At 43.4% G+C, this 26215-nt stretch overlaps 1 protein-coding gene across 1 annotated transcript in view; it reads right to left on the minus strand.

The window, feature by feature from the left end:
• The window catches only part of PATJ (PATJ crumbs cell polarity complex component), a 338320-nt gene that overhangs the window by 98120 nt on the left and 213985 nt on the right, over window positions 1-26215 (minus strand). Inside the window, exon 29 of the mRNA XM_040978446.1 lies at window positions 15620-15711. Coding sequence (XP_040834380.1) covers window positions 15620-15711 — 92 coding nt within the window. The remainder of the gene's footprint in view (window positions 1-15619; window positions 15712-26215) is intronic.

The raw sequence follows: 26215 nt of genomic DNA on the forward strand, positions 1-26215 counted from the left end.
CTGGGGATGAGGCCGAGTACAAATAAAGACAGAAAGTGTGGACACAATTTTTTACTTTTTAAAAAAATATGTGTATTTTTTTTTATTTGAAAGAGCAGAGATAGGTAAGAGGAAGAGGAGGAGGAAGAGGGGAGGGAGGAAACGTAGGAGAGGGAGACACACAGTGCCTTCCGGGGTCTACACTGGCAGAAAGAAGCCAGGGCGGGGCAGGAAAGCCAGAGGCCCCAAATACTAGGCCAAATTCCTGCTCCCAAATAAGCATTAAAAAAAAAGATTTGTTTATTTTTATTGTAAAGTTAGATATTCAGAGAGAAGGAGAAACAGAGAGAAAGCTCTTCCATCTTCTGGGTCACTCCACAAGTGGCCATAACAGCCGGGGCTGAGTTGATTCCAAGCCAAGGAGCCAGGAGCTCCTTCTGGGTCTACCACATGGGTGCACCAGTGCCTATATGGTATCCCCTATGCAAGGAAAGAACTTTACTCTCTAGGCTACTGCACTGGGCCCAGGAGAAATTTTACAGAGAAAGGAAGTAGAAGCAGGAAGCTGGGGGGTGGGGAGGGGAGGCACGGAGTGGTGGAGAGAGACATTTCATTTATATGACAAAGCAGGTAGCCTAAATAATCTGGACTTGGGAAATTTTGGAGCTTTCACATTCATTCATAAGGAATAATATGTTTCTTTTATAAAGAATATTTCCTTTGCCTAATGTTAACCTAAGTTTTTTAAGCCCCTGTGATGCATAACAGAAACTGTTAAGCATTTACAGATGTTTTTATAATTATACTTAACATTGCTGAGAGATTGTGTGTGGAAGCCCTTAGCACTGGAGCTGCCACGCTCTGTGAAAAGGACATGCTGGGTTCTCCCTTTCCAAGCAGAGAGATGAGAGCTGGCTTTTACTCAGCCTCAGTTGTAGCAGGCTGCCCGGAGGGAGAGGAGGCATCCTAGCGATGCCCATCTCGCTCGGGGCTGATCACATTCACGCTCTCAGGGGTGCAGTGCCCCCCGCCCCTGTGAAATGCTCAGGGCTAACAAGGGTGCAGAATTCCTTTCCGAGGACATCGCCAGTCACTCTGGTTCCTTATCTTCAGAATCTTAACAACTTTACTTCTAGGGTGAATGAATAGTTTAGATGTCTGCTTTTGGTCTCACATGTAAGTATTAAAACTCAATGAACTGAACACTTAAAAATCTGGTGCATTGAGTGTAAATTATAACCTAATTCAAGTTTTTAATATCCATAATTACATGCAGTTGTAAATAATTACATGTACACCTATGCTAACTTGAAAAAACTCCAGGCCAAGTACTGATGAGATTAGGCAAAGATGCAGATTCTAAATAAATGTCAGGAAACTACAAAAGAATTTGTAAGTTTTGGTTTTTTAATCTATAGATTTGGACGTTAACGTTCATTTGTGAAAAAGCACAAACATCAAAGCATAATATCAGTTAATATTCAATGTTTTATGGTGTTGTCAGGTACTTAAACTTCACGTGCTAAGTACTCACTTACTGTTAATTCATTTGGCCATCAGCCAAGAAAAAAAAAAATCGAGTCTGGCATGGTAGCCTAGCAGTCAAGTCCTCACCCTGAACACACCAGGATCCCATACGAGTGCCAGTTCTAATTCTGGCAGCCTCGCTTCCCATTGAGCTCCCTGCTTGTGGCCTGGGAAAACAGTCAAGGATGGCTCAAAGCCTTGGGACCCTGCACCCACAGGGAGACCCAGAAGAGGCTCCGAGCTCCAGGCTTCAGATCGGCGCAGTACCAGCCGTTGTAGTCACTTGGGGAGTGAATCATCGGGTAGAAGATTTTCCTCTCTGTATATTTGACTTTGTAATAAAAATAAAATGAACCTTAAAAAAATCATCAAGTCTAAAATTTCATTGTAAAAAAACCATTATGGACTGTTCCGCGTTCTTTTCCCCAGCCCTAAGGTCCCTAACTCTTGGACTTTTCCCATAGCTGAACTGTGCCAACACTGTACTGATTTCCTGGTCCTGCATTCTCTGTGTCTAAATCAATCCAAACCACGCCCTCCTCAGCTGAGAGAAACACCCCATGCACGCAAACCTGAAAGCATAAACTAACTAACCCAGCGCCAAAATCTCCTCCACTCACGCCTGTTTTCAGATCGTTGTTCTATTTTCCTAACAATATCTTGCTGCATTCCGGGAGGCACATACGTGTCATGTACAGAGACTTATCAATAGGAATCTGTGTTTATTCTGTATCCATCATAGTTGTAACCATAATTCAAACTGTAATAAGTGATTTAATGCACATGCTATCTGAAGCATTAACCAACCATCCCTAATTGATTCCTTAGGATAAATATGTGATACTCTCTCCAACATAACTCTCAAGAAATACTATACATGCTGGCTAAAAGATAAATTAGTGGGCTGGGAGGGGGGATGTATGTTTCATGGAACTATAACAAGCGATGACAACCACTTCTGAATGAAGAAAAAGAGACCTGTTGTAGCAGGTGGTGTGTGTATGCTCGCAGAACACTACAATGACTAATTCATCAAGGTCTGAAAAAATCAAGAGCACTTCCACCTCTTCTAAAAAAGGAGGAAGTGTGTTCCATCCAAAAAGTCATCAGGAATCTCAAGAGATCTCAAATAGCAAGAACAAAATAAAGTTGGAGATCCCATCCTTTCTATAAACGTGGTTCTGGCATAAACATAGATGTACTAACTAACGATGGAACAGGGCAGATAACCCAGAAATAAACCCTTGTATCTGTGGTTAAATGGGTTTCAATAACAATGCCAAAGTCAGGCCTGGTGTGGTGGCTTACTGCCTTAAGTCCTCCACTTGAACGCACCTGGATCCCATATGAGCATCAGTTCTAGTCCCGGTGGCCCCACTTTCCATCCAGCTCCCTGCCTGTGGCCTGGGAAAGCAGTCGAGGACAGGTTTTGGGAACCTGAACCCACGTGGGAGATCCGGAAGAAATTCCTGGCTCCTGGCTTTAAGATTCGGCACAGCTCTGGCTGCTGCAGGCACTTGGAGAGTGAATCGTCAGATGGAAGATTTTTTTCTCTGTCTCTCCCCCTCTATGTACATCTGATTGGGCAGTAACAATAAATGAATCTTAAAAAAAAATAGAATCTCAAAGTCATTCCGTGACAGAAAGAACGCTCTTGTCTACAACTGTGTTGGCAAAACTGGATATTCACATGCGAAAGAATAAAGTTGGATTCTTTCTATATGTCTTTGCAAATTTATGCCAAAACCAAACACATAAACATAAGAGCTAAAAACTACAAAACCTTAGGAACACCATAGTGGGAAAAATTTTTCTGACACTGGATTTGGCAATGATTCTTTGAAAATGACACAAAAAGCATTGTCAACAAAAGCAAAAACAGACAAATGTGACTACATGTCAATTAAACTTTCATTGATCAAACTACACAATCAGCAGAGTAATAAGGCAAGCTACTAATATGAAAAAAACATTTGAAAAACATGTATCTGATAAGGGCTCACCTCTAGAATGTAAATCTGATAAGGGCTCATTCCCAAAAGACTTCTACAACTCACTAAAAGCAAAATGAGCAACCTAATTAAAAACAGATCTCATTAACTATACCTAAAAATCTAACTCAGGCAACCAAGGATGGAAAGTTTGCTTTGGGCTTGCAGTTGTGCAGGGTCACAGTTCCAGACTGGGTAGGCGTCATTGGATCAGCCCTCTGGTGACACGGGAGGAGGACAATGATCAAGCTTGTACTGAACAATCATCACATGGTAAGACAGGAGGCAGAGACAGCACCTAGGCTTGTCTCAGTCTGTGTAACCAACCTTCTTCTGAACACGTTGAGTCCACACTCCCAGTATTTCTCACTAGACCCACCTGCTACACACCAAACTTGGACTTAGTTTTCACCCTGTCAGCATGGCTAGCTTAAGACTTTGGACACAAATCTCTGCATGAATCAGAGACCAATCAGGTTCAAACTATAACACCTGGGTCGGAGACAGGCTGGACCAGGGAGGTGACTTTTCATGGATAGGGGGACTCAGCTTCAAAGATGCAAAAGTTCTGGATGTGGATGGTGATGAGGACTGCATAATGATGTGCATATATTTAATGCCACTGAACGGTGCACTCAAAATGGCTAAAATGGTAAATTTTAAGTTATTATGTTTTACCAAAATGGAAAAAAATTAACTGATCAAGAAAAAAAGTAGTATAATGGAAATAAGTTTGAATTATTTGGAATATCACTTAAAAGTCATGGTCTCCAGAACTGATCTGGTCTAGCCTCTTCGAATGTACTTTCGCCAAACTCATGAAATCCTGTTTCATGGCAAAACAAACAAACAAAAAATAGCATTATTTCAAATACAGAAGTTACATGTTTAACTTCAGCTTGAGTTGCTGAAGAGGCTGATTTTATTTATTCTAATTTTTTTCAATCTCTTCTAAAATGATTACTCAACACATAGTTTAGGTGAATGCAGACATATCTGAATGCCAAATAGATGAGGAACACATGAACACAAATGAAGAGGCCCAAATACTATTTTCTGATTATATTAAATCTGGTGATATGAGACATGGGAGGACAGACAGAAGAAAAATAAACCTTACACTTGTTACATTCATTGGAACATGACATTGAATTAACCTTCAGCCAGGAAGGCTGTATGTAAATGAACCAAGGTAATACATAAAATAGTGTATATCCCTATATCTCCATTTCACAAAATTTCTTTCTAAAAAAGGTTTCAGGAAACATTCCTAAATGTGTGAACAGGTTGGGAACTGAAACATTGAATCTGAAATAAAAGTTCAATGACAATAAGATTATGCATTCTATTTACTTGGTAGTCCAAACAGTGTCAACCACTAATGAGGGCTGCTGGGAATAACCCAGCATCCAGAATTAACATTTCATGAAGGTGGCTCCAGGCAAATTCTAAACAATTGTTGCCAGTTGCATAGAGGAAAAGGTGGCTCCTAAAATACCTGGCAGCACAAGCTGGTGGGAGGGTTGATGCAGGAGCTTAGAACTGGATGGATGGATGACAAGCCTAATAAGTCTTGTATAGAGACACTAAAAGGCAGTGTAGTCTTCTCAGCCATGTCCCCACTTGATCCTGGTCCAACTGTTAATCAGACACCCCAGCTTTAACCAGAAGGCCTGTGCTGGAAAAGGTAACTCTTCCCAGCAGGGAAAACCCATTACAGATTCTGCTCTCGCTTTTTCTGGCAATAATCACGATAACCTCATTTCAAGAGCCAGCGAATGGTTTGCAAGGGGCAATGGCAATAGACCACACTGGAGATCCTCCACAGAGTTGGTAGTGATTTTTGGCCCTGTTAAAGATGTCTGAAAGGTAAAAGTGCCTCAAAATCGAGGCTTAAAAGCCTACAGGTAGTAAGAAAATGCACAGAGGAAACAAATATCTCCCTCTGGTTGCTTCTGCTGTGTTCAGACAGCTCGACTTCACTCTTCCTGCTCAATAGGATTCTTTGGCAGCAAGCTAGAGAAATGAATTCAGGAGAACTTAAGCAAAAGGAAATTTACTGAAGGGAAATTGGGATTTCACAAAATTAACAGGTTGAAGGACAGGGTTGGGAACTGTTAGGAAATAAGAAACTGCATGAGGATGAGACAGCAGGAAACAGGAAGCAGACAGCCGTCACAGCAGGAAGGTCTGATGACGGTGCTGTGGCTCCGAGGGAACGCACACGTCATGCACGCAAACATCAGCCATTGCATCTGTGTCCAGCTCTAAAGCCACGACATCGCTCAAGTGTAGGTACCATGACCACCACTGGCCTTGCCTTCAGCTCCCACTAAAGGACACAGGGAGCTCGCTTTATGGTTGTTGTTGTTTTGAAATAGTTCCACCACTGTGTTTGTGAGCCGTGACGGAGGATCCCAAAGGAAATAGGCATTCTACAGGGCAGAAAGTTTGTGCAAAAATACATGAAAAGATAAGGCTATCTGGATGAAAAAAAAAAAGATTGAAATGCATGTAATTGTTTCCAAACATGCATTTTTTTCCATGGGCTTTCTGAAGATTGTTCATACAAGTATTGCCTAGCAACAGAAAAAAAAAAAAAAAACTGCCCACAACATCCCCAATGACTAGCCCATTAAGGGGCCTCTTATTGCCTAAGGAGGTGAAACAAATCAAGTCCTAACACTGGTTCTGTGCCAAGGAACAGAGTAGAACACACTGAATTCTGTGCAGAAGATACACTGATTTGCAAAGACACTTTACCAGTCGTGGAAACAGGCACATTTGGCAGCCACACATTTACTGAATTCTCCTAATTCATGACAGCTCCCCCAAATAATTGGCCCCATCAGTTGGGCTAAAATCATTTGCACAGGACCACAATTGTGGTGCATGAGGTTAGGCTGCCACTTGTGTCACAGGCATCACACACTGGAATCCTGGTTCAAGTCCCACTTACGTGGCTTCTGATGCAGCTCCATGCCAATGTGCCTGAGAAGGCAGCAGAAGACTACTCATCTGCTTGGGGCCCTGTCACCCCCCCGGGAGAGACCAAGGGTTCCAGGTGTCAGGCTTCAGTTTGGCCCAGGCCTGGCAGGTACAGCAATTTGGGGCATGAAAAGGAGGACAGAAGACTTTTGTGTCATTCCTTTTTGCTATGTCACTCTGACTGTATCAGTCTGTAGAAAATTTCTTTTTGTCAAATTTTGTTTTATATCTGTTTAATACAATGGTTAAGTATAATACCCTGATTTTTAGGGATCCCCCGACAGTTCACACTGGAGTCTCACCACTTCCCGTCTCCTACAGCACCCAACGCAGAGCACAATGCTAACGACAGACTCGGGAGAGCTGGGAAGATGCATCCTCACAGCACAGAAAACAATCAACATGTGCACTGATAACTGTTCAATGTACTTTCTGAAAAACAGACTGCTTCTATCTAAAATGCTCAAGTCTACTGAGTGTATTGTCCAACGCTAAGGGCTTCTGGAGTCATCCTATACCACGACTTTGCTAACTTATCCTCCAGACTTTTTCTATTGGAAAGGCAGATTTCCCCAGAGGAGAGAGAGAAATATCTTCCAATCATTGGTTCACTCCACAAATTGCTTTAGCAGCCAGACCAGAGCTGTTTGGAAGCAGGAGCCAGGAGCTTCTTCCAGGTCTCCCACATGGATGCACAGTCCCACGAGTTTGGGACATCCTCCACTGCTTTCCCAGGCTACAAGCAGGGAACTCAATGAGAAGTGGAGTAGCTAGGACACAAAAGGGTGCCCACGTCAGATCTTGGTGCTTGCAAGGTAAGGATTTAACCATTTAGTCATTGGATCGGGCCCTATAATTCCTTCTCTTAGGCTAGGTATGTCATGCCTACCCCACAGCATCATGTTACTTATACCCATGGACACGACAGTTATCTGTTCAGATTATTCTCTGCCTTCTTTAGGGTAGAGCTTATGTTTATTCTCTGCCTTCTATAGAGCTGCACTGACTGACTCCACAGCATCAGCGCAAGGAGGCACTCAGTAAACACCTGCTGAAGGCTTCTGAATGAAAGGAACACTCTAATACACATAATCTTTTTATTTTCTCTTCCTACTCATTAAAAGTATATGTACTGGGCCTGGCGCATAGCCTAGTGGTTAAAGTCCTCACCTTGCACGCACTAGGATTCCATGTGAGTACTGGTTCTAATCTGAGCAGCCCTGCTTCCCATCTATCTCCCTGCTTGTGGTCTGGGAAAGCTGCCAAAGATGGCCCCAAATCTTGGAATCCTGCACCTGTATGGGAGTCTTGGAACAAGCTCCTGGCTCCTGGCTTCGGGTTGGCTCATCTTCGGCCGTTGAGGCCACTTAGGGAGTGAACCATCAGACAGAAGATCTTTCTCTCTGTCTCTTCTCTGTATTTCTGACTTTCCAATAAAAATAAATAAATCTTTTAAAAAAGTATATATACTAAGTCAAGGGTACAATAAGGACTTTTGAAACAGGCTTTCAGATTGCTTCTTTAGATTGACACCTCCTAGGAACGGCTCTGACAAACATCAATCTCAATTCAGCATCACCTTTCAAGATGCAGCCAGAGGATCACAGGCCACACTAAATTTTTAATTACAAAAACAAAACATATGTTCAATCAATACAATAGGGTAGATCCTATGGTGAGTCCACATGAACTCAGTGGGGCTCAACAGCAGCTAGCACTAAATCTTTCCAAAGGCTTCAATTTCATCTGGCCTCCTTTAGCCCCAGGAGTTTTTACACAGTACACATTTTCCACATGTAATTAAGTAATGGAGAGTGAGTTGTTATACATGACATTTAATTTTCGATAGTAGGGGGAGGTACAACAGAGCTGCAGGCGAGACCATTAATCTCCTTGGATCCCTGCACTGCCAAATACAGCAATTCATTCTTCCTGGTATTAATATAGCTCTCCTCCTGTACTTAAAATCATATGCTCCTGGGGAAGGGATAATGCAGGATAAGAAAACCCATAGAAACGAATCATGTGCTATATATCAAGGACTCAGATTGTAATAAATGCCTTGATGACCCCAAGTTCAATAATTTAGTATATCACATTCCATATATTTAGTCTACAATTTACAGGATTGCCTAGAAGTCTACTGATGTGAACAGAAAAAGGGAATAAAGGTTTATGTAAGGATGGAATGTGTAGCTATGACTAGCTAATTTACATTAATGACCCAGAGACCCCTTGTGAATTATTCAACTATCAGTACGTGGATAACTACAACTGTTAAAAGAATATAATCAGGACATGATCACACAAATACATACCACCACGGCTGAAAGGCCTCAGTTAATTAAAATGTTGCCTGCAGCATACTTTAACAGCAGGCAGCCACTACTGCTAAGCATACTCCAAAACCTGTGGCTAGTTTAAATTTTTATCCCCGGTGTTGATAAGTTTGAAGATTTGCCAATATATAAATGCTAAAAATATCTATGATAGAACTGAATAGAGAATGAGTCATCGCAAATATGAAAGTGGTTTTTTTTTTTTTTTTCAAAATAGAGGCACTAACTAGAAAGAAATACAAACTCTTAGAAACTGGTTTCGAAAGTAAAACTGAAGAGAGCTTGTACAGATTTTAAAACGAGGGAGTAATCACATCTGGGTTGTAGAGATGATGCAAGTGTTAACACCTCAGCTTTTGATAACCCATCATTTTTAATTGCCTTGCTTTGATTCCCAAACAGGCCACACTGGGGTTCTTCTAACAACGGTCTAACAGGGACGACACACAGCACAGAGGCTGAAAGCTGCAATGGAGAGCTGAACTGGAGAACCGGAGAGGAGAGTCCAGCGAGCCCCGACAGCTGCTCTGGCACCCAGGGCACACAGCACACTAATCTTCCATTCCGCCACACTACATCGCTCATGTACAGACCGGATACAGAAGAAATACCTTCTTTCTGTGCTTTTCTTAAGTGCCTCAGATTCTGACATTGTGTGACATTACTGACCTTAATGAATCCCATTCTGCTTCACTGATACGTGGATTAATACACTTTAATAATTATTTAAAAAATATATTTCTTAATAAAACTGTTCTTATTAGAATATCAGGTCATTCTTCAGATAAGAAGCAACAGCAGCTGACAGGCAGGTAGCTGATGTTTTTGGCAGGCTGTGTCTTTTTTTTTTTGTTTTTAAGATTTATTTATTTATTTTTATTAGAAAGGCAGAGAGAAAAAGATACAGAAAAATCTTCTCTCCACTGGTTCACTCCTTAAGTGACCACAACAGCCAGAGCTAAGCACATCTGAAGCCAAGATTCAGCAGCTTCCTCTGAGTCTCCCACACAGGTTCAAGGTCCCAAGGCTTTGGGCCGTCCTTAACTGCTGTCCCATGCCACAAGCAGGGAGCTGGATGGGAAGCAGAGCAGCTGGGATACAAACTAGCACCTATATGGGATCCTGGCAAATGCAAGGCAAGGATTTAGCCACTAGGCCCTGTATCTATTTTTTTTCTTTTTTCTTTTAAAAATTTTTTTAAGATTTATTTTTAATTTGGGCCCAGTGTATTAGCTTAGCAGCTAAAGTCCTCGCCTTGCACATTTCAGGATCCCATATGGCACCGGTTCTAATTCCAGTGGCCCCACTTCCCATCCAGCTCCCTGCTTCGAATCAGTTCAGCTCCGGCCATTGTGGCCACTTGGGGAATGAATTACAGGATGGAAGATCTTCCTCTTTGTCTCTCCTCCTCTCTGTATATCTAACTTTGCAATAAATTATTTTAATTTGAAAATCAGACCCATAGTCCGGGAGAGAGAGTCAGAGCAGAGATAAATCTTCTATCTGCTGGTTCACTCTCCAGACTGCCACAGTGACCTGGGATGGGCGAGCCTGAAGCCACGATCCAGGAACCTTGTTTGGGCCTCCCACACAGGTGTCAAGAGCTCAAACACTTGGGCCATCTTCTGCTGCTTTCCCCTGGCCATCAACAGGGAGGTAGATTAGAAGTAGGGTAGTCGGGCCCGGCGCGGTGGCGCAAGTGGTTAAGGTCCTCGCCTTGCACGCCCGGGATCCCATATGTGCGCTGGTTCTAATCCCGGCAGCCCCGCTTCCCTTCCAGCTCCCTGCCTGTGGCCTGGGAAAGCAGTCGAGGACGGCCCAAAGCTTTGGGACCCTGTACCCGTGTGGGAGACCCGGAAGAGGCTCCTGGCTTTGGATCGGCATAGTATCAGCCCCTTGCGCTCACTTGGGGAGTGAACCATCGGACGGAAGATCTTCCTCTCTGTCTCTCCTCTCTGTATATCCGCCTTTCCAATGAAAAAATAATACAAATAAATCTTAAAAAAAAAAAAAAAAGAAGTAGGGTAGTCAGGACACAAATGGGCTCCCATATGGGATGGGGTGACATACAGGTACCTTCCGAGTGTTAGCTTCATCTTCCATACCACAATTTTCCCTCCCTCTTGGGCCTGGTGCCGTGGCCTAGCAGCTAATGTCCTTGCCTTGAACTTTATGGCTGGGATCCCATATGGCTGCTGGTTCTAATCCTGGCAGCTCCACTTCCCTTCCAGCTCCCTGCCTGTGGCCTGGGAAAGCAGTTAAGGACGGCCCAAGGCTTTGGGACCCTGCACCCACAAGGGAGACCCAGATGAGGAGCTGGGCTCCTGGCTTTGGGTCAGTATAGCACCAGCCACCATGGTAACTTGGGGAGTGAATCATCAGAAGGAAGATATTTCTCTCTGTTTCTCCTCCTCTCTGCATATATCTGACTTTGCAATAAAAATAAATAAATCTTTAAAAAGAAAAACAACAATTTTCCCTCTCTCCCAATCTCATGTCCTAAATACTTTACAGAAGTACCTTGATATCATGTCCACAGCTATCTCCTTCAGGGCTCAATCATAATTTTCTTTTAGGAGTTATTTCTTTTGAAAGTCAGAGTTACAGAAAGAAGGGGAGAAGGAGAAAGAGAGGAAACGACAGAGGAGCTGGAGGGTGAGGCAGGAAGAGGGGGAAAGGGAGGGAGAGGGAATGGAGTGGGGAGAAGGGGCAGTGGGATGGAGGCAGGAGATCTTCCACCCACAATGGCCAAGAAGTTAGAGCCACAGCAAACTCACACACAGGTGGTAGGGGTCAAAACACTTGGGCCATCTTCAGTTGCTTTCCCCAGACACATTAGTAGGGAACTGGATTGGAAATGGAGCATCTGGGATTTAAAGTGACATTCATATGGGATGTTGGCAACATAGGCAGTAGCTATACCCACTACACCACAACTTCAGATCCTATCATTATGAACTTATCAGAAGCATTTTTAACCTGTGCATGTCCTGCAATTAATATACTCAAAACCAGGGACTTAGACAAAATATGCAGGAAGAAGTGATTTTTCTTTTTCCTTCTTACTTATACCTTTCTATTTCTTTCCATTTTATTTGAAAGGTAGAGACTGAGACCTTCCATCCACTGGATCACTCCCCCAACTCACAACAACCGGGACTAGGCAAGGCTAAAGTAAGAGGGTACAGAACTTCCGTTTGAGTCTCGCATATGGGAAGACTGGGACACAAATATGGAAGCCAGTACCTGCTGCCGTCTCAAGGTGCACATGGACAGCAAGCTGGAGTGGCAGAGGAGGTGTTCTGCAAGCCCAGACGCTCAGACAAGGGAAGCCTCAGGGGTGTTTTCACTGGTATGCTACACGTGTCGCCCTCCTCATGGTATCCTTGCTTTCTTCCTCCTTCCACCTGGCGTTTCTCCACCATCACTGGATCAACACCTTAGCCACAAACCCTGTTGAGCCCACATGGTCAGGTAAAAACTGTCAAGTGCAAAATGGCTGCAGCAATCGCAGCTGAGGACCAGGACCTGACTGAGCTCCCACAGCTGCACTCTGTTAGGTCTGCATCCCAAGCCCGCAAAGGGGAATCCAGGCTCTCTTATTAACCAAGCCTCAGAGTTCTGCCAGGATTAAGGAAAGAATTGCTCTCTGTCGGGGGAAGTTTTGGGTCAGATAAACAGTTCCTTCCCTTGCAGCAATTGCAGCATTAGCCAAATACCTATGGAGAATAAAAAATATGAGATGCTTGGTAAGAGCTGAAAAGAAACTTCTTCAATAAATCTTTGTGCACTGTATGTTGGACACTGTGATTTAATGATAATGAAAGTTTCTTTCTATGGTCTGAGTGTGTGTGTGTGCAAAATCCATTTATTGAAGTCTAATTACCTATTGTGAAATTATTGATAGAGAGCATCTTTGAGCAGAAAGACCATGGTGAGAGGGGCTCTCATCAATGCAATGTCCTTATGAAACAGACCCAATTGCTTCCACCACATGAAGATCCAATAAGACACTTTTCATGAAATAGAAAGTGGGACCTCCCCAGACATCGCGTCTTCCAGAACTTGACCCAGGATTTTTCAGCTTGCGGGACTATGAGAGACAAGCTTCTATTGTTTAGAGGCCACTTTGCTACAGCAGACTCAACAGACTGAGACAGCCCGTAACTAGGTCACAGGGTTTAAAAATGTACACTGCGCCTTCCCAAGCAATGAAATTCACTTCCAATAAATAAGTACTGAACAGCATCCTCCACGTTGCATACACAGACATAATGAAAAAAAAATCCCTCCCTGTTTTTATTTTGTTCTCAACAACTGAAACTGGAGCCAGACACTCAATGGACGGGGTCTTACTACTATTATGAGGATTCTCGTCAGCCAGCAACATCAAGACCAGCAGTACCACCATGGACTCAATTTACATCTAGGTGCAGGTACTGTTAAGTGTCATGAACATCTGCACATACTTTATATGAATGTGTGAACTTCAACATGCCACCTGCCCAGATTCTCTAGACACAGCTCACTTTTTTTTAAGCTTGTGTTTTCACTATTAATTATAATTTGTAAACCTCAACAATGGGAACAACAAAGAAATCAAAGGGTTAGAATGAACAAGAACACGCAACAGTGAAGGTTTCTCCTTGTAAATAAAAGTAAAAAAAAGTGCAAAGCCATAAAGTACCCTGGGTGGTGGACAGGGGCATCAAGTTAACATTTCCTCCTGAGCAAGGTAGCCACACCAGGTGAGGCTGAACTCGTGAGGCAGCGCGTGCTTCCATCACACAAAGCTCAGCCTGGGAGGAAAACTTCTCCCGACTCCTAACGGTCTCATGGAATGGATAGGTCTTACTGATGGTGACTAATGAGAAAAAGGGAGAAGAAAAACAACCCTGACCATCATGAAACCGCAGTTAACATTTTTTCAGCCCTTACTCTACACCAGACTTGGTGCTGAGTTCTTTAAGTTTCTGGAATATGACAATAAATGAGGTAAGTAGTCCATCATCCCCATGTTAAAGATGCTGAGAGCCGGAGGGAAAAGACTCAGAACAGATTAGCAGAAAAAGTGACTTCACCTGCAAGCAATGCAGTTCCACCTGTCGTTTTAGTTAGATGACAGACCTTCATTCCACGACTGATGTGGCCACAAAGGCGACTCACACAGTAAGGATTTCCAATTTCTATCAGCTGACACTGTGAGGGCTCAGTCAGCCATCAGGCAAGGTTCTGGGGGGCTTCAGGATTCCTAAACAACAGAATTTTAGGGGAGCACAGCACACATCTCTGCCCTGATTTACCCTAACATTTTTTTCCTTCATATTTTAAAATTTTCCATCATGAAAAAAACAACATAAACACTGACAGAAGGAGAAAGGTTACTGACCCTAGGAGCCCATCTTCCAGCAGACTATATTCCTTTTCAATATCACTGGCCACTCCTTACTACCTGCTCCATTAGTTCATTGCTCAATAAAAGATTTATTTATTTACTTAAATGGCTGAGTGAGTGAAGTGAGATCCTGTCTCTGCTGGTTCATTTCCCAAAGGGCTACAACAGCTAAACCATGTGATATGAGAAAACGTACCTTTTTCTTAAAACATCTATTTTATTTTTATTGGAAAGTCTGATACACAGAGAACAGGAGAGACATGATTCACTCCCCAAGCAGCCTCAGCAACCAGAGCTGCGCTAAACCAAACTCAGGAGCCTGGAGCTTCTTCCGGGTCTCCCACACGGGTGCAGGGCCCCAAGGCTTTGGGACGTCTTCAACTGCCTTCCCAGGCCACAAGCAGGGAGCTGGATGAGAAGTGGAGCAGCCTGGATTAGAACCAGTGGCCCACAGAGGATTCTGGCATGTTCAAGGTGAGAATTTTAGTGGCTATGCTATTGTGCAGGGCCCTTATGTTCTGTTTTCTCACATTGTATGAAGCATTTTGACCTTACTTTAAGCAGCATCGGGCCTGCAAGTGCGCTCCTGCCCTGACTCTTAACTTGAAACAGGGATTATTTGAGGTGGTCCTTTGACTCCTTAGGGTAAACATGTCAGGAGTGGGCCAGTAACCTTCCCTGCACTGCCTGCTTCAGGACAAAGGGTGGAGATCTGCCCTTTAAATGGGACAGCCCTCAATGTTTCCTCGATTTTTTCCCTCCATTTTTCTTTGAGTTGTGAACAAGTATACCAAACAATGGTGACAGGAAAAGTTAGAGGGTGCCATTATATTATATACAGGCTAACCAGATGCAGCAAGGGAACAGTTCTTATGAATTTTATTTATTATTTTAGCCATTTGAAAGACATATACATGGAGGGTGGTGCCCAGAGACAGGGAGATCTCCCATCTACTGACTGGGACAAGAGCGAAGTCAGAGGCTGGAAATGTTAACTGGATCTCTCATCTGGGTGGCAGGGATCACCTGCTGGGCTGTGCATTAGCAGGAAGCAGTAGCAGAGTGAGGACTCAAACCCGGTCACTGATACAAGATGTAAGCATCCTACCTGGTGTCTTCATAATGGCACCAAATATCTGCCTTCAGACAAGAAGGTCTTACAACTGTAGTGGAAGCCCTAGCCTCACCTCCAGCTCTGCCGGGTGAGACATACAAAGCAAATGGCAAGGGATCCCTTGCCATCCTCACAATCAAAACAACACGTGCTCAAAGTGACACACAGGAAATGTATTACTAGAATAGATGGTGGTCTTGTAGCCACAACAAAAATAAGATAAGCCTGCAAAAACAATAACATATCCAGAAGAATTTCTAGATGTCGAAAGCCAGACCTATCTCACCTGATGAAAACCAGCTTGACTTTGGATGTAGCTGTCTTGATAATGGCGGAGGCATTTTGGTGACTTCTTCCATAAAGGATCTGATTGTTTATCTGTTGGAGAAAAATAAAATACATTTATGAAACCACAACATGTTTGACATGAAAATATGTGTATACATATTTAGATATATGTACTTGCAATTTAAATGATAAAGTTTATTATTATTAGTTTCTTTGGGTGGGGAGGATTTATGTGGGACTCAGGCTAAAAGTCTTTCCTTGTAGTAAAGATGCAAACGCTAATTCTGAAAAGTTATTAAAAAATCCTTTATGCATGGGTCCCAGTGCAGTAGCCTAGTGGTTAAAATCCTTGTCATGCCTGTGCTGGGATTCCACATGGGTGCCAGTTTGTATCCTGGCTCCTCCATTTCCCTTCCAGTTCCCTGCCTGTGGCCTGGGAAGGCAGTCAAGGATGGTCCAAAACCTTGGGACCCTGCACCCACGTGCGAGACCTAGAAGAAGTTCCAGGCTCCTGGCTTCGGATTAGCGCAGCTCCAGTCATTTGGCCATTTGGGGAGTGAACCAGCAGATGGAAAATCTTTCTCTTTGTCTTTCCTTCTTTCTGTAAGTCTGACTTTCCAATAATAAATGAATAAATCTTTTTTAAAAATCCTTTACATTCAATTTTGACTTCAGTTAATAAAAAAGTACAGTCTTTGACCTTTTGCTACACTTCAAGGGAGCAGTAGTTGATCTCAATGCAGAAACTTTACAACAGACATTTTATTCCTACAGCTTTTCCAGATTCCTAAAATGCAAAAAACAGAGCACACTGTGGTATTCATCAGAGCTCTGGATGGCCCATTAAACACGATGCTGTGAACGTGTCAAGGTTATTACGTAGCAGGAACTTTTTTTTTCTTTACTGCAGAGGACATAAATATTTACATCTCCGTTTTAACTTGAATTTTAGACCAACTGCACAGAAACATATTAGTGTACACAATCCCTGAGCCATCTGTTCATATGCAGTGAAATTTTTAACTTGGTTGGATTCACTGAAATATGATCTAAAAACATAGACTCCCACAAGTTTTTTTATTTTAGATCAACTTCTTGATTGGTGTCATCTAACTCATTATAGCCCATACAGTTTTGGCTTTTTTTTTTCTTTTCCTGTTATTTAATAACTTATGACCTACACTCTACCAGCACTAATGATCTACGGCCTTCATCGTTTCTTCCACGTCAGGGTTAACACTGGAAGTCACCCAAGCGTAAAAGACAGAACACATGGTTGGGAGCAGTTTCTCATCAACACCTAATTTGGGGGCTTTGAAAATAACACCTGAAGCTACAGCCATGCACCTCTAAAGACACAACAGTTATAACAGGACAGCATAAGGAAGTGAACACTTAAGGGATGGAATAAAAACACTTATAACTGGAAGGAAGCTCCTTCAATGCTGGACCTCTAGGGGTAAAGCTGGGACAGTCCCAGGCTGTCACAAGGACAGCCCAAGCTACCCCTCAATCCTGCTCTCATCCTGTCAGTGCCTGCTCTTCATCAAGGTCACTGTGTCATGTCCACTGACTGCCACATGCCACTTCTCTGTCGCTCAGAACAGCCCATCCTTTCTGTTTTCTGCCGTTAGAATCAGGCATGCATTACAAAAATGTACTCACTGCCTAGACTGCATATCTCCCATTACTGCTCCCATTGTTTCATGGTTGATTCTTCTCATGTCTGTATTTTCTTACCTAATTTAGTTACAAAGGAAACGGTTAAGGAAGTCACATAGTCATTAAGAATAATGTGAAAAGGCATATTTAATGAGAGGAAATGTGGAAAATGTATTAAGTGGCAAAACCAGGTTATAAAAATACTATTTTGCTTAGCATGCTTATATTTTTTTGCTAGCTATATTTTCCAATCTCTCTAATTTACCATGAACTAGAAAGGAGGAACTTTATAAAAGCAAAATTTAAAAGGACATGATGTGTGTCCCGAGCCCAGCATTCACATGACTGCTGTCACCCCACGGGGCTCACTTCTAGCTCCAGAAAGCCTCTTTACATCCTGGTCTAATCCTACTGTCTTGACCCCTATGGCATCGGGGTAAAAAAAAAAAAAATTCTCGAGCCAGCATTGTGGTGCAGTGGGGTAAGACACTGTCTGCCATGCAAGCATCCCATATTTGAGTACCTGTTTGAGTGCCGTCTCCCTGATTTTGTGCCTGGGAAAGCAGCAGAAGATGGCCCAAGTAGCTGAGGCCCTGCACCCATGTGGGAGACCCAGAAGGAGTTCTTAATTCCTGGCTCCTGCCTGGCCAAGTCTCAATCATTATAGCCACCTGGGGAGTGAATTTGTGGACTGAAATCAATTTCTCCCTCCTCCCCTTCTCCCAGCTGTTCCTCTCTCTCTCTCTCTCTCTCCCGCCCTCTGTAACTATCTCCCAAACAAATAAACAAGAGAATTGTCTCTAATCACATCTATACCCTAGCACAGCACGGGAAAGCCAGTCCTTCTTGGGCATGCAACATCAGTGTAAGTGCAACCATCTACTGAACAGACAAATAAACTTGAGGGCAGGAACTGTTCCCTTCCTCTTGGTTTATCTCAGCTAATTTATGCATAGCTTGCATACAGTGGTGCTCAGTGTGGATGTGCTGAACTGTAGCACCTAGGTGTGTGTCAACTGCAAGTGCGATGCCCTTGACACGGGCTCCAGGCTTCACAGTGATGGAGGTTAGAAACATTTTTGGATCAGCAAGTACTTGAACACACAGAAAATTGAACTGTTTTACATTTACGGATATGTCTGCTTTTTAGCTATGGTCCTACACTTTTGACATCCCAGAATATATGGTACTATTATTTTAAGACAGAAAATCATATCCCAAATTTTTTTTAAAGGCCACAAATTTTAATATATGTAAGAGTAAATCTAAAGCCAGGCCTTTCATGGCACTGTCTAAACACTCAGGAGACTCTGCCGGTAGAAAAGCAAAGCAGCCTGCCTGCTGTGGATGTTTTTTCCAGTGCCAACAACTATAGTGTTTACCGCAAAGGCAGCTGCTCCCTCCCAGCACTCAGCGGCCCCTGGAGAAGCAATGCCACACGCGAAAACAGAGAGAGAAAGGCAACACAGAGCCAAATCCAATTTACCCAGATATACTCAAAAAGGAAAACCTAAGATGAAGCTTTTCTCTTCTTCTTCAAAAAAAAAAGACAAAACAATGGCCTCTGATGTTCAGGAGTGAGAGTTCCTCCTTCATATTTTCTTAGTCATATCTGGACAGAAAACAATTTCACTGTTGACAGGTTTGTTGAACTTCCCACCTTGTAAGCAGTTTTTATGTCTCCCCATCACAGGAAACACACACCAGAGAAAATTCAGTGATTAGAATGAATACAATATATTTCATGCACAATTAACTTTAGATTTCCACTTACTGTATTACTAAGAAGCTTTTGTTTTCTGAGGGTACTGTACCTTAAAGAGATATACAAGTTTTCCCATGAATAGCATAGGCAAAAAAAAAAAAAAAAGCAAAGCATTCTACACCTCTTAGAAATATTTCAAATTATTACTATTAATAATGGCTATCATTTACTGAATGCTGATTCTATGCAGGATAGTATAAAGGACTTTTTAATTAAGTATTTATATATATAAATATATATAAAGATACATATATATATATTTAAACATTAAAGTTGCATATAGAGAGGTCTTGCATCTGTTGGTTCACTCCCCAGAGGCCACAATGGCTGGGGCTGAGCCAGGGGTAGCAAGAGCCCAAGCAGTTGGATCATCTTCCTCTGCTTTTCTCAGGCCATTAGCAGGGGGCTGGATTCAAAGAAGAGCACCAGCAGTGGCCAGCCCCTATGCAGAATATTTATGTATAATATCACATTTAAATTTCAGACCAACTGGAAATAATATATTTGGACTTGTTGGGCATCCTGAAACTCACACAGGTAATTTTCCCAAAGTAATTTGGCTGTTTTAGAAATCTGTAATCCTGGGTCACATTACCTATAAAATGTATATATAAAAAAAACTTTGGGCCAGGGAGCACCTAAAGCCGCTCATGGGTGAGTACCCATGAGAGATGGCTGGCAGCTGGGGTACATTCCTAGCTCAGCCCTGCCCCCCGCCAGCCAAAACCTGGCGGCAGGGCAGGTAGGGTGGGTTCCGGTCTCAGGGCAAGGGGCAGGCTTAACCCTCCTCAAGGCGGCTCTTGTCGGGGGCGCCCCTGCCAGACAGAACTCCGCCGGGGTCTCGGCTACAGCCCCTCGCCACAAGGTGGGGGGGAGGGGCAGAGACCTCGGTCTTGGGCTGCCAGTGCACCAAGTGGTGCCAGGCTCTGCCTGCTGGCCACCCAGCGGCGAGCTCTCAGGATTTGATGATATGAAATAGCTGCTTAGGAACACCCATAAATAAGACCAGCGCTAGTGTAGGTAAGTCACGAATTTCCAGGAATGGAGACATGAATCCTTAATGCAAGTGTGGGGCTGAGACCTGAAGGTTTGGACTAAGCAAACCTTAGTCCAGAAGCATGATTGGAACACAGGGTGGAGCTCAGGAAATGCCCAGCAAGGTTTTGGCTCCAACTGGTCCACATTAACCACAGAGTTGAGCCACGGTGTCTAAGGCAAGGGTTGCGACAGGTGGATGGGTCTGTGGTTGGTCTGGATACAATTGTCATCTCCCTTGGCACAAGTGTGGACTGGAATAAGACGTACCGGGCTGGGCCAGACCACAACACCTTCTGGTGCTTTGGAGGACCAGGGTAGATGTGGGACAGACTAGGCTAGGTCCCAACCCCAACTGAGCCATATGGAGGTGTGGACAAGCAGTGGCTGGGCTGAAACATCCTACAGCAAGAACCAGAATGGGATGAAGGCCAGTTAGGAAAGGCCACTGTTCCTGCTAGGACAGGAGGTGAACTGGCACATGGACCCACAGGTATGCACGAAACCTGACACCTGGAGGGGTTCTGATGGAGGAGCCTCCTCTGGCAGGACACAGATCCTGCAGGGTCAGCGCAAGAAACATGGAAGGCAACAGCCAAGAGGCCATGGAAAGTGTCCCACTGGCATGCATTTGGCATGGTTCGGGGGCAGACCAGGCTGAATCTGTTCATGTCGTCCACTGGTAAATCCAAGTGCCAGAACAGAGTATGGGTCGAACCAGGTCCGGCCGTGACAAAAGCAATACACAATTTGGAATGCCAAGGTGAGGTAGCCTGAGCCAGATGTGACTGCAGCGCCCAGCCAGCACACGTGAGAATCAGGAAGGGAGGAGGCAGAGCTGGCAGGGGAATAAGGGGTGATTCCCCAGCTGAACAGCTACTTCCACTGAGGAGTGTGAGCTGGGTAGGGGGTAGACCAGACCAGGCAGGGTCATAGCACCTGCGCACCTCATGTGAACCAGACTGGGTGAAAACCAGGCTGGGCTGACTAGTCCCACCGGTGCAATCTATAATCAGAGTGGGTGAGGGCTGTTGGGGCTTGATCGTAGCATCTGCTGGCAGAAGCTGGTACAGGGGGCTAGTAATATTGAGTTGACCCACTTGGCCAACTGGAGAGGGCACAACTGGAATGGGAGCGACCTGGGAGGGTAATAGTGGGCTCCTCCCTCGTGGGTCATCACCTTCCAAGGGAGGGCACGGGAACTAGGACAGGGGCTGGGGTTGCTAGACAGACAACCAACAACATCATCTAGGACTGGTTGGATGAGATGGTTGGACGGAATTAAGTCGCAACACCCTTTGGCAAGTATATGAGCAGAGGGCAATATGGGACAGACTAGACTAGTCTGTCATACATACTGGCAAGCCAGGGTAGGGGGTGGGCCCGGTTGGGGTTACTGTGGGCCGCCTTGACTGGGTTGCAGCTCCTACTGGTTTTTGTGAGGGTCAAGTGTGTCCAGGGCGGAACCAGGCCGGACTGTAACACTCATCGGTTCCAGTGGAGGACATGGATGGAGACAGAACCAACCCAGCAACTACAACCACCAGCTGATCGAGGCGATGGACTGTGCCGGGCCCTATGCTTGCTTAAACACACAGGAATCTGGACTGGGAATACCTCAAAATTTCTTTGAGGATCTCCCCAGTCGAGACACTGGACTCAGAGTCCTAACTAAGAAAAGAGAACTAGTCAATCAACAACCTCAGCTATCTGTGGGTAGCAAAATGCTGGGCAAATGGAGACTCTAGAAGGGCCTGTCAATCAATGAATTCTTCAATGACCACACCGTGCTTGGAGTGGCGAGACTGGTAGCGATCCACGAATGGGGAACTATTGGAACCACTTGATCGAGTATCTCAGAGCATGCCCCACATCCGGGACTTGGGGTGGGTGGGAAACTGGATGGGGCTCCTCCCTATATATCCCCTTTTACCTCAGTTGAATATGTAAGGATTGTCAAAATAAAAAATTTTAAAAAGAAGAAAAATCATATACTGTGAAAAGTCTTGCTTTCAGTTTCTCTGAGTCCTAGGATGATTATGAAACTATCCACTGGAGGAGGCTTCAGTTTGATGACTTGGACACAAAATTAAAGTTTTACACTTACGTGATCATTGCACCTGCTTGGTAAAGGCAATAAAAATTTTTGAATTAAAAAAAAAAACTTTGTCAAAAATGTCTATTAAACACACAGCAGACTGCTATCACCCAACATGTTAGGTCCCAAACTTTTGAGACAGATGTCAGAATTAACCATTTCTCTACCGCACATGGAAGAAGTACCCAGGAGTTGACATCTACGTTTTCAAAGTTCCAAACACACAGCAGGCAGGCATTCAACTCAGCAGTGAGTACATGCACACCCACAGCAGAGTCCTGGGGTTTGAGCTGCAGCTCTGGCTAATGACACCAGCTTCTGGCCAGTGCAGCTCCTAGGAGTAGGAGTGATGATTCAAATTATTGGATTCCTGTGATATATAAGGGAGACCTGCATTATATTGCCAGTCTGGCTTTGGTCCCAGCTGACTGGGTTATTGTGGACATTTAGAGAATGAACCAGCAGACAGTAGCATTTTCTCTTTCTCTCACTGCCTCTGAAATAAAGCAAACAAGTGTCAAATGTGCCAGGGAACCCCATAAAACTGCATCTTTCTCTTCATGCAAACCAATTGCTCCCTGAACACTTAGCATACCCTTAAGACATTTTTCTCTTATGAAGATACATAAAGATCGACTCCTTTGCAAATAAAACATTTCATGCTAGGGCAAATATTGCTGTCATCTTTTCATAGCGAATAACCATTCAGATTATTCAGAAACTGAAAAAATATATATTCAATTTATTTCCAGTAAAACGAGAAGTTAAAGAGCTAAATGTCTTCTGTTTATCCTTTCAAAGATGACTAAATGATATAAAAGAATAATAAATTTTCTGGACAAGTCGGATATCATTTGAAAATGGTACAACCGTTTTACTGATTAAGCACTTTTCCAACTACCAAGTAATTCATTATTTGAAAACCTGAGGCCCATGACATCTCCATTCAGAGGTCATCATAATCCTGATTTTTCTGAAACAAGCCAGTTTATCCATGTTTCAGTGATTAACAGTGCTCCCTCGGGCCCGGTGCGGTGGTACAAGTGGTTAAGGTCCTCGCCTTGCACGCCCGGGATCCCATATGGGCGCCGGTTCTAATCCCAGCAGCCCCGCTTCCCTTCCAGCTCCCTGCCTGTGGCCCAGGAAAGCAGTCGAGGACGGCCCAATGCTTTGGGACCCAGCACCCGCGTGGGAGACCCGGAAGAGGCTCCTGGCATAGCGTCGGCCGTTGCGCTCACTTGGGGAGTGAATCATTGGACGAAGATCTTCCTCTCTGTCTCTCCTCTCTGTATATCTGCCTTTCCAATTAAAAAAAATAATAATAAAAATAAATCTTAAAAAAAAAAAAAACAGTGCTCCCTCTTGAACCTTGCCCCGTTTGGATGATAAACGTTATCTTCCCCAGATGAGGGGATAATTGACTTCAGGGAATCTTCATTACACAGAACCACTTCTCTTGGCCAGGGACTATCCTCCAAACCTTCTCACCACCAACACCGTACACAACTGTGTGGGTGAGCACATCTGTACACCAAAACCATGCAGTCAAGATTCCTCCTGGGTGGGGGCCGGATCTGCTCACCACTCTCTACCTGCTTGTTGTGCTGCTGTGAGTTGGTTATATCCTATCCATTGGTGAATGAGCCAAAAAAACCATCATTTCCTGAGGCCCAGATACAGCCCGAGATCTTGAGGCTCCAGGAGGGATTCATATCATTAAACTATTTTAAAAATTTTGCATAAATTATCAGTGTGGGCTAAACGTTTATTTAACCCCAAGAGTCACATGTTGAAATTCCAATCTCCTGAATGAAAATACTTGGAGATGTGGCCTTTAGGGGGAGATAATCAGGTCACGAGCATAGAAACTTCGATAGGATTGGTGCACATATAAACAAAAAGTAATGAATGATGATCCCTTTCTCCAACATTCGAGGACACAGCAAGGGGAGAGCTTACAAAGCAGAAAGTAGGGCCTCACTAAGCACAGAATTGACCTGTACCTCCCACCTGGAGTTCACAGCCTGCACAACTTGGAGAAACAAATGCCTACTGCTCACCACTCGGCTGTTTTTGGTACAGTAGCACAGGGATATTCAAGGCAATTATTGGAACTAACGTTTATTATTTACAAGTCAAAAATTTCCACTGGTGCACTACAATTCTAAGTATTAATTTAGAAGTGCTAACATTAAAAATATTAATTTGGAGGTCCAGTGTGATAGCCTAGTGGCTAAAGTCTTGGCCTTGCATCTGCCAGAATCCCATATGGGCATAGGTTTGTTTCCTGGTTGTTCCACTTCCCATCCAGCTTGCTGCTTGTGGCTGGGAAAGCAGCAGAGGACAGCCCCAAGCACAGGGATCCTGCACCCACATGGGAGACCAGGGAGAAACTCCTGGCTCCTGGTTCCAGATGGGCTCAGCTCCAGCTGTAGTAGCCACTTAGGGAGTGAACCAGTGGATGGAAGATTTTTTTTTCCTCTTTCTGTAAATCTGACTTTCCAATGGAAATAAACATATCTTTAAAATATGAATTTAGGGCTTGGCGCAATGACTCAGAGGCTCAATCCTCACCTTGCAAGCATTAGGATCCAATATGTGTGCCAGTTTGTGTCCCAATGCTACAGTTTTCATCCAGCTCCCTCTTGTGGCCTGGGAAAGCAGTGGAGGACTGCCTAAAGCCTTGGGACCCTGCACCCATGAGGGAGACCTGGAAGAAGCTCCTGGCTCCAGAAGGGCTCAGCTCCAGCAACTTTGGCCATTAGGGGAGTGAACCAGCGATGGCAGATCTTCAATTTTGTTTCTTCTTCTCTCTATAAATCTGATCTGCCTTTTCAATAAAAATATATAAATCTTTTAAAGAATATGTACTGATTTACACTTGTAAGTGGCCAATATCTCCCAATCATTTTCTTAATCCTGACTTCAGAAAGAATGACATTTTATCTTATGTGTGGATTGTTCATGTTTTTCTCCAGAAAACTTCCAGTTCAATGAAATGTTCTCCGGCAGCAAATTATAGCAGCCCTGGATACTGAGCATAGCAGCCCCACACGTGCTTCGCAAAGCTTCTAAGTTCTATTTGGTTTTCAGTGTACTCAGCTTCTCCCCTGACGTGCTGGTTTCTGCAGTGAGTAACAGGCTACGAACCTGGTAAGAGTTATGCCACCTGTACTTGTGGATCATAGATGGGACATTTAAATATAATATTTAAGTAGAAGTAGAATTAGGGTTAATTCAGTGAAAATACAACAGAAGTAAATCAACTTAAATCCTTTTGTTATACTACATAAGCTTTCACTTCAGAATTCTTTAATGAGATTTGTTCAAATAAAATCTATTAATCAAAAATGGCATGAGTCCAGCTTTCAACTACTCTTAATTTCCCACAGTTCAACTGAACATGAACAAAAATTTATGCAAAGAACAGTTCAATTAAATCTACTTGGAAAACTTACTAATTTGGAAGTAAAAGTTAATTAACTTAAGCTAGGATTAAAATGTTAATTATACAAAAATTAAAATTTAGACCAACTAACTGATTCACTTGAGGTTTAAATACCATGTTATGATGTATTACACTCAACAATACCCCTGTGTATGCTTTTTATTAATGCGAGGCTTATTATAAAAAGTGATAATTATTAAAGAATTTACTTAAAATTCCTGTAACTTGAATGTCTCATAATGAAATATGACAGTCCTACCTATTTTACTTTCAAAATATTCATTCCCAACAAAATGATCAAGTCCTGTTTATCGTGAATAATTTTATGTTAACTCTGATCAAACAGTGTAACTTTTATGAATTTACCCTGTAAAGGTTAAAACTCAGGAGCAAAAGGTCTATCATGGTTATAACAGGGAAAAAAGAGGAAAAAGCTACAAAAGATCTATTACGTGCATTATCATGTCACATGAAAAGTGAAATCACTAAAAGGAAGTGAAAGAGGGCGATACAGATCTAGATGCAATGTCACAAAAAGATAGTACTGTGGAGTGAAAACAGTAACAAACATCCTGGAACCCAGTTA

The sequence above is a fragment of the Ochotona curzoniae genome, unplaced genomic scaffold (genome assembly GCF_017591425.1).
Source record: "Ochotona curzoniae isolate NIBS_2020 unplaced genomic scaffold, NIBS_Ocur_1.0 contig_291, whole genome shotgun sequence".
In the NCBI taxonomy this organism is placed as follows: domain Eukaryota; kingdom Metazoa; phylum Chordata; class Mammalia; order Lagomorpha; family Ochotonidae; genus Ochotona; species Ochotona curzoniae.